The sequence below is a fragment of the Squalius cephalus genome (assembly GCF_949319135.1).
Source record: "Squalius cephalus genome assembly, chromosome: 12".
NCBI lineage: Eukaryota > Metazoa > Chordata > Actinopteri > Cypriniformes > Leuciscidae > Squalius > Squalius cephalus.
This window is the reverse complement of record NC_137133.1, coordinates 772903-783040: the sequence shown is the minus strand read 5'-3', so window position 1 is coordinate 783040 and position 10138 is coordinate 772903. Positions and strand designations below refer to the sequence as shown.

Below are 10138 nucleotides of genomic sequence, written 5' to 3'. Positions count from 1 at the left end.
GAAATCTTGTTTTCTGTGAATAGATAAAAATGAAGCGAGTTTACGATTAAAACGAACAAATATCTGCCAATGGACTTGGACAAATCATCGTAATTCAATGGGAAGTTTTTATAAGTCATTGACAGATATTTGTTCTTGATTTAAGTATAAACTCATTTTAATTTTTCAAGACTTAATTTTACATTTGCATCTCGAGTAAAAGTATCAGATATTTGAATTGGAAAACAGGACAAAAATACTCAGAAAGATTCTCTTTTTCTTTACAATACTTCATTTAATGTCAAAACTTCATGCATTTAAGACTTTAAGACATTTTTAAGAGCTTCATTTGTTTAAGGGTGAATTAAGACTTTTTAAGTCCCCCAGAATGCATCATCTAGGCAAAAACGCCAATTGTTACTTTCTCTGTTTCTAAATGCAGTTTTGTTCGAAATAAATGCAATGCACATGTAAACGAATATGTGAATCGGATTGCAAAGTTCCCACATGAAGCACTTTGTTCAGAATCTGAATGGGGATTCGGGCTGGATGCCGTAAACACCCAGTATATGAGAGCTCGACTTCAGACACGTTTAACATCACGTCTGCAGAAACACATCAGTCCATCAGAGCCGCCTCGTGAACACACACAGCGATTGTCCAGGATTACGAGGCGTATCTTTCAGCGTTTGCTCTGTGATTAAAACGAGCCGGCGATCCAGACCTGTCGGATCCTTTTCACGCTCAGCTTACGCAAATATTTAAGAACCCTTCAGCAAACGACACTGGAAATCTAATCAAAGATCCTGAACAATAAACCTGTCCGCCGTTCAGTGTGTGGGTTTGGCATCAGTGTTCGTTCCTTCCAGCGGTGTCTCATCATCTGCATCAAGTCCTACAGTATAAATGATTTTATATAGATAGAGAAAACCCCACATTCTTCCCCATAACCCCCCCTCCACCCTCCTCCTTCATCATCCTCCTCCATCCTCCTGCTGCTGTAGTGTTGCTCGGGTCAGTCTCTGTGCAGCGCTGAGCAGCGAGAGTCGTGTGTGGATCAGTGTCAGACGGAGATGAGCTTCTGCGTGTCCTCTCGCTCTGTGCTGGGCTTCAGTTTGCTGGTGTCCTGTTTGGGCAGTCCGTACATGTAGATGGACACACACACCAGCAGTGCTCCGAGGACGAACGTCGTCGCTGCAAAGAGCAGAGAGTGAGTGAGCAGAGAACGACACCATGCTCCTCGAACACCACACTTCACTATTGAGGCTGTTCGTTAGAAACACTACAGCTTTCATTAATCTTTTTCTTTTTCTGTTTAGAAGAAAACTGAGTCCTCACTAGTCATAACTAGTCCTCACTTTAGATGAGCTCACAAACATAGTGAACTGACCACTACTAAATGCTTTATAACTCCCTGAATTAACCCTGAATTACAGTAGAAATACATGCTAATAAAGCATTTATTAACACACTAATTAACTATTACTATATGTCTGAATAATAATATGTATTTAAACAGTTTATTAATCATTTACTTACACTTTCTAAGTGATGTTATGAACCACTGACAACTCCTAAATAACCGGTTTGTAAATAATGCTATACTTCATTTAGAAATGATAAATTGATCATTAATAAAGTTTGAAAATACAATTATTAAACACATTATAGATATGCTTATAAATCAAGAATAAAGCATTTATAGCTGTATTTATAAATGCTTATTAATGCTTTATAAATGAAGAATTAACTGTTTACTAATGCTTAACTGATGATTAATAGCGTGCAGTTATTATAAAGTGTTACCGGACTTGGTATTAATTGAATGTGTTAACTTTGACAGCCCTAATTTCAACATTTACTAATACATAAAAAAATGTAATTCCATGCACTGGTCAGTTTAGAGACTAGATTTCCTATCATCAAACACAGATGAAACGCATCATCATCTCTTTATTGTGGAGCTTCAGCAGGACCTGACGGGCCGACACACACGAGCCTCGTAAACACTCGTAAACACTCGGGTCATGTGTGTTGATGAGAGGACGAGACTGAAGCACTCACTGATCTGCAGGCCGAAGAGGAGGACGGACGCCACGGTGGACAGCACGATGGCAGCGGCCGCAGAGAAGCCCTTCATGATGTTATCGGTGTACTTCACCACCACAGACGTGTACATTCCTCCCACGCTCGCCAGAACTGCAGAAGAACACACAGGAGAAACCAGTCGGACCACTTCAGCAATGCCATTCAAGAGCTGGCAGCGTCTGTTTAAACATATACGGTCTTGCTCTTCTTCAAACTAGCGTGACTGACACACGACTGTAAAGGTGATGCCGACGTCACTCACAGACGACGAAGCCGACCCAAGGCGTGTATCCGTAGAAGAAGCCCTTCTCCAGGACCTGTGCGCCGTCTGTCCCGTAGACCCCGATGAGGGTCACCACGATCCCGGACAGGTACATCTGGATGTTCCGCACCCACAGAGAGGTGTCCGAGCTCTTCAGGACCTTCTCGAAGTACACACCTGAGCCGAAACAGAGAGTCACTGATGTTCCCTAACGCCAGAAGCCATCAAGAACACGAGAGAACGCATCATACCTGCAAACCCGGAGCAGAGGACCGCCACGGCGATCGCCCCGAAGCCCAGGAATGGGTTCTGCTCCACCTGAAGCACACACACACACACACACACACACACTGAAGGGTCAGTCCACCTAAACATGGAAATGATCCCATGATATACTCTCCCTCAAGTCACCCTTGGTGTCTATGACCTTCTTCTTTCAGACGGACACAATCAGAGTTATATTAAACATGTCCTGGCTCTTCCCAGCTTTATAATGGGAGTGAATGGAACCTGAGATTTTGAAGCTCAAAAAGTGCATCATCCATGATACGAGTAATCCATACGTCTCCAGGGGTTAATAAAGGCCTTATGAGGAAAAAATATACATAATCTCTTTATAAACTAGAATCACTGGCGTCTGGTAACGGACGTATGCGAGTCTAGTTCCGGTGGAAGACTGACCTCTGACCCGACGCATGACCTCTGACCCGACTTGACAAATGCAGAAGATAGAGCAAAATAAAACATCGGTCACGAATTAGAAGTCTAAAATGATAATTTTTAAAGAGAAATGTGGGAGGAGCTTTACTTTTACTGGATTACTTGTATCATGGATGGATGCACTTTTTGAGCTTCAAAATCTCAGGCTCCATTCACTCCCATTATAAAGCTTGGAAGAGCCGGGATATGTTTAATATAACTGTGTTCGTCTGAAAGAAGGTCATGGACACCTAGGATGGCTTGAGGGAGAGTAAATCATGGGATCATTGTCATTTTAAAGTGAACTAACCCCTATCAGCACTTTAGGTGAAGACGGCCTATATGACAGTCACAGACACTATATCTATAACACTCTATATCTATAACACTCTATATCTATAACACTCTATATCTATAACACTCTATATCTATAACACTCTATATCTATACTATATCTATAACACTCTATATCTATAACACTCTATATCTATAACACTCTATATCTATAACACTCTATATCTATTATATCTATAACACTCTATATCTATAACACTCTATATCTATTATATCTATAACACTCTATATCTATAACACTCTATATCTATAACACACTCTATCTATAACACTCTATATCTATAACACTCTATATCTATAACACTCTATATCTATAACACTCTATATCTATAACACTCTATATCTATAACACTCTATATCTATAACACTCTATATCTATAACACTCTATATCTATAACACTCTATATCTATACTATATCTATAACACTCTATATCTATAACACACTATATCTATAACACTCTATATCTATAACACTCTATATCTATAACACTCTATATCTATAACACTCTATATCTATAACACTCTATATCTATAACACTCTATATCTATAACACTCTATATCTATAACACTCTATATCTATTATATCTATAACACTCTATATCTATAACACTCTATATCTATAACACTCTATATCTATAACACTCTATATCTATAACACTCTATATCTATAACACTCTATATCTATAACACTCTATATCTATAACACTCTATATCTATAACACTCTATATCTATAACACTCTATATCTATTATATCTATAACACTCTATATCTATACTATATCTATACTATATCTATAACACTCTATATCTATAACACTCTATATCTATAACACTCTATATCTATAACACTCTATATCTATACTATATCTATAACACTCTATATCTATACTATATCTATAACACTCTATATCTATATCACTCTATATCTATAACACTCTATATCTATACTATATCTATAACACTCTATATCTATACTATATCTATATCACTCTATATCTATAACTCTATATCTATAACACTATATCTATAACACTATATCTATAACACTCTATATCTATACTATATCTATAACACTCTATATCTATAACACTCTATATCTATACTATATCTATAACACTCTATATCTATAACACTCATGGATCCTACAGAGTTCCTGCATGCTCATAAATCAGCTCATATGTGGCCACCAGTGATTTCAGTGAATGAGGCTTTGTGTAACGCACTACTTTAACAACAAGACCAGAACAATAGCGGCAATCGGCCCGTCCAACTCAGGAATCAGGTTTCAGAGTGATCTCCGAGTCTCCCAGTAGTTATATACGACATGAGAGGGAAACTAGGACTGGGAAACTGATGGTTCTGATGGCAGGTGAGGGCCTCATCATTCCTGCTGTACCTGTGTTCTGATGGCAGGTGAGGGCAGGTGTACCTGTGTTCTGATGGCAGGTGAGGGCAGGTGTACCTGTGTTCTGATGGCAGGTGAGGGCAGGTGTACCTGGACTTTGCTGGAGGTCGGCGGGGTCCACTGCACGAGCGTGACTCCTCCACACAGCAGGAAGACGGAGAACCACTGCAGACGGCTCAGAGAGCGGCTCAGCATCAGCACCATACACAGCGCCGTACAGGGGATCTTCAGCTGGTACGTCACCTGACACACACACACACACACACAGTCAGACTGGACACACACCTCCTCTAGGGGGGAAACCGGCGGAAAGTGTTTTTCAACATGAAACCGTGTTCTTGATCTCCCATAATCTGAGTCAATGAGAAACACAGGGAGGACGGAGTCCATATGAGCGCTGATGATGTCAGCTGAAAGGAGAATTATGAAGACTGACGTGTGTTGTTTATTCTTACTAAAGGTCTATTTTTGTGTTCCAGTCAAACAGAGGGTTTGGAACGACAGCGAGTTCACGATGAAAGGATCTGTGTTTCCTCAGATGTTCATAATACCTGGTAGACCGCGGCGTCCAGGTTGCTCAAGGCCACGAAGGCCATGTTGTTCTGGACGGCGTACACCACTGACGGCACGCTCAGCTTCAGCAGCTCTCTGGGGCTCCTGAAGATGTGTGTGACCACCGCGGCCCTGCAGCGGCCCAGGTCCCCCGTCTCCCTGCCACACACACATCACAGCACATCAGACCACACACACGACACGAGGAGGCGTGTCCGGCTCACACACAACATCACATCAGACCAGAACACACACACGACATGAGGAGACGTGTCCGACACACACAGCATCACATCAGACCAGAACACACACATGACATGAGGAGACGTGTCCAGCTCACACACAGCATCACATCAGACCAGATCACACACACAACATGAGGAGACGTGTCCGACACACACAGCATCACATCAGACCAGATCACACACACAACATGAGGAGACGTGTCCGACACACACAGCATCACATCAGACCAGAACACACACACAACATGAGGAGACGTGTCCAGCTCACACAACATCACATCAGACCAGAACACACACACACGACATGAGGAGACGTGTCCGGCTCACACACAACATCACATCAGACCAGACCACACACACGACATGAGGAGACGTGTCCGACACACACAGCATCACATCAGACCAGAACACACACATGACATGAGGAGACGTGTCCAGCTCACACACAGCATCACATCAGACCAGATCACACACACAACATGAGGAGACGTGTCCAGCTCACACACAACATCACATCAGACCAGATCACACACACAACATGAGGAGACGTGTCCGACACACACAGCATCACATCAGACCAGATCACACACACGACATGAGGAGACGTGTCCAGCTCACACAACATCACATCAGACCAGAACACACACACACGACATGAGGAGACGTGTCCGACACACACAGCATCACATCAGACCAGAACACACACACACGACATGAGGAGACGTGTCCGACACACACACAACATCACATCAGACCAGATCACACACACAACATGAGGAGACGTGTCCAGCTCACACACAACATCACATCAGACCACACACACACGACACGAGGAGACGTGTCCGACACACACAGCATCACATCAGACCAGAACACACACACAACATGAGGAGACGTGTCCGACACACACAGCATCACATCAGACCACACACACACGACATGAGGAGACGTGTCCGACACACACAGCATCACATCAGACCACACACACACGACATGAGGAGACGTGTCCGACACACACAGCATCACATCAGACCAGAACACACACACAACATGAGGAGACGTGTCCGACACACACAGCATCACATCAGACCACACACACACAACATGAGGAGACGTGTCCGACACACACAGCATCACATCAGACCAGAACACACACACAACATGAGGAGACGTGTCCGACACACACAGCATCACATCAGACCAGAACACACACACAACATGAGGAGACGTATCCGACACACACAGCATCACATCAGACCAGAACACACACACAACATGAGGAGACGTGTCCGACACACACAGCATCACATCAGACCAGAACACACACACAACATGAGGAGACGTGTCCGACACACACAGCATCACATCAGACCAGAACACACACACAACACGAGGAGACGTGTCCGACACACACAGCATCACATCAGACCAGAACACACACACAACACGAGGAGACGTGTCCGACACACACAGCATCACATCAGACCACACACACACGACATGAGGAGACGTGTCCGACACACACACAACATCACATCAGACCAGATCACACACACGACATGAGGAGACGTGTCCGACACACACACAACATCACATCAGACCAGATCACACACACGACATGAGGAGACGTGTCCGACACACACAACATCACATCAGACCACACACACACGACATGAGGAGACGTGTCCAGCTCACACAACATCAGACCAGATCACACACACAACATGAGGAGACGTGTCCGACACACACAGCATCACATCAGACCACACACACACAACATGAGGAGACGTGTCCGACACACACAGCATCACATCAGACCAGACCAGAACACACACACGACACGAGGAGACGTGTCCGACACACACAGCATCACATCAGACCACACACACAACATGAGGAGACGTGTCCGACACACACAGCATCACATCAGACCACACACACAACATGAGGAGACGTGTCCGACACACACAGCATCACATCAGACCACACACACGACATGAGGAGACGTGTCCGACACACACAGCATCACATCAGACCACACACACACGACATGAGGAGACGTGTCCGACACACACAGCATCACAGCACATCAGAACACACACACGACATGAGGAGACGTGTCCGACACACACAGCATCACATCAGACCACACACACACGACATGAGGAGACGTGTCCGACACACACAGCATCACAGCACATCAGAACACACACACAACATGAGGAGACGTGTCCGACACACACAGCATCACATCAGACCACACACACACAACATGAGGAGACGTGTCCGACACACACAGCATCAGACCAGACCAGACCACACACACACAACATGAGGAGACGTGTCCGACACACACAGCATCACATCAGACCAGATCACACACACAACATGAGGAGACGTGTCCGACACACACAGCATCACATCAGACCAGATCACACACACAACATGAGGAGACGTGTCCAGCTCACACACAACATCACATCAGACCACACACACACGACATGAGGAGACGTGTCCGACACACACAGCATCAGACCAGACCAGATCACACACACAACATGAGGAGACGTGTCCGACACACACAGCATCACATCAGACCAGATCACACACACAACATGAGGAGACGTGTCCGACACACACAGCATCACATCAGACCAGAACACACACACAACATGAGGAGACGTGTCCAGCTCACACACAACATCACATCAGACCACACACACACGACATGAGGAGACGTGTCCGACACACACAGCAGCACATCAGACCAGAACACACACACAACATGAGGAGACGTGTCCAGCTCACACACAACATCACATCAGACCACACACACACGACATGAGGAGACGTGTCCGACACACACAGCATCAGACCAGACCAGATCACACACACAACATGAGGAGACGTGTCCGACACACACAGCATCAGACCAGACCAGATCACACACACAACATGAGGAGACGTGTCCGACACACACAGCATCACATCAGACCACACACACACAACATGAGGAGACGTGTCCGACACACACAGCATCACATCAGACCAGATCACACACACAACATGAGGAGACGTGTCCGACACACACAGCATCACATCAGACCAGATCACACACACAACATGAGGAGACGTGTCCGACACACACAGCATCACATCAGACCAGAACACACACACAACATGAGGAGACGTGTCCGACACACACAGCATCACATCAGACCACACACACACAACATGAGGAGACGTGTCCGACACACACAGCACATCAGACCACACACACGACATGAGGAGACGTGTCCGGCTCACACACCTGACCAGCATCAGCAGACTCAGCAGCAGCTTGATGACCTCCGTGATGCAGACCGCAGTGGTGGAGAAGTACAGGTCCGAGGACACGGTCCGGGTGTATCTGAGGGCCACAGTGTATGTGGCGGCGACCAGGGTCATGACGGACAGGCAGTAGATCTTGAAGACCACACTCACTGACTCTACAGAGACACACACACACACACACACACACACACACACACACAGCATCACTGACTCGAGTCACACACCAGTACCAATAACCACACGATAAACCAACACCTCATATAATAACCCAACACCTCATATAATAACCCAACACCTCATATAATAACCCAACACCTCATATAATAACCCAACACCTCATATAATAAACTAACACCTCATATAATAACCCAACACCTCATATAATAAACTAACACCTCATATAATAACCCAACACCTCATATAATAAACTAACACCTCATATAATAACCCAACACCTCATATAATAAACTAACACCTCATATAATAACCCAACACCTCATATGATAAACTAACACCTCATATATGATAAAGTACCAGCAGCGCGATGTTACAGGTTGTTGTTATGATCATTTAGTCTCTTAAACTAACATGACAGCTCGTTAGAGCGAGAGTCTCCTCTCCTCACTTACCGTTCGCCATGACTGATTTCTGTCGGTTACACAGTAATGATAATATTAATAATCGATCAGCTATCTTCTGATCAAGATGTCTGTCTGCATTTCTGTTACCAAGACGAATGAAGAGTCCAAGACACCGTAGTCAGTAACACACGGGCACTTCCGGGTGCGCACACACGCCAGGCGACACTTCAAAATAAAAGTCAGATCTATATTTCAACTGTATCTTAATGAATAAATCTAAATTGTAAAAAAAAACAATAATAATAAAAAAAAACTTGTCAAAACAAGCGCGTACCTTTTAAGTCTAGCGAAAAGACATTTCGAAAAACTGAAAATAAACGATGATTGGAATTACCGGAACCTTTAAATAAGACTTTGATGCGTAAACTTTTTACACAGAAAATTAAACGTTTGCGAGAGATGCGATAAAAGCCTATCGCAATCTGGATGCTTACAATTAATTTCTTAGCAGAAAGGTTGGGAACATTTGTTCGTACAATGTGGATGACATCTGTCTTGTGTTTGGTGCAGATGAAGCAAGTCAAACAGCGTCAAACACGTACTTATGGTTTGTCCGGGGAGGTTATTATATGAGTATG

The 10138-nt window shown here is 44.2% G+C and overlaps 1 protein-coding gene across 1 annotated transcript; it reads right to left on the bottom strand.

The window, feature by feature from the left end:
• Positions 1-1035: 1035 nt before the first annotated feature.
• slc35a1 (solute carrier family 35 member A1) lies at positions 1036-9724 on the bottom strand. The gene is made up of 8 exons (XM_079887617.1): positions 9549-9724; positions 8897-9074; positions 5341-5500; positions 4880-5032; positions 2581-2647; positions 2330-2506; positions 2044-2178; positions 1036-1173 (listed from the first exon to the last, which is right to left on the bottom strand). The coding sequence occupies exons 1-8, from the start codon at positions 9556-9558 to the stop codon at positions 1043-1045; spliced, it is 1011 nt and encodes a 336-aa protein (XP_079743743.1). The 5' UTR covers positions 9559-9724; the 3' UTR covers positions 1036-1042.
• Between the last annotated feature and the right edge of the window lie 414 nt (positions 9725-10138).

Bases quoted from the DNA above. Each gene is read 5' to 3' on its own strand.
- slc35a1 (XM_079887617.1), bottom strand. The intron at 2,648-4,879 runs GTACACCTGCCC...TGTGTGCTTCAG, and splicing joins CGACCTCCAGCAAAGTCCAG to GTGGAGCAGAACCCATTCCT. The intron at 2,507-2,580 runs GTATGATGCGTT...GTTTCGGCTCAG, and splicing joins CCTCTGCTCCGGGTTTGCAG to GTGTGTACTTCGAGAAGGTC.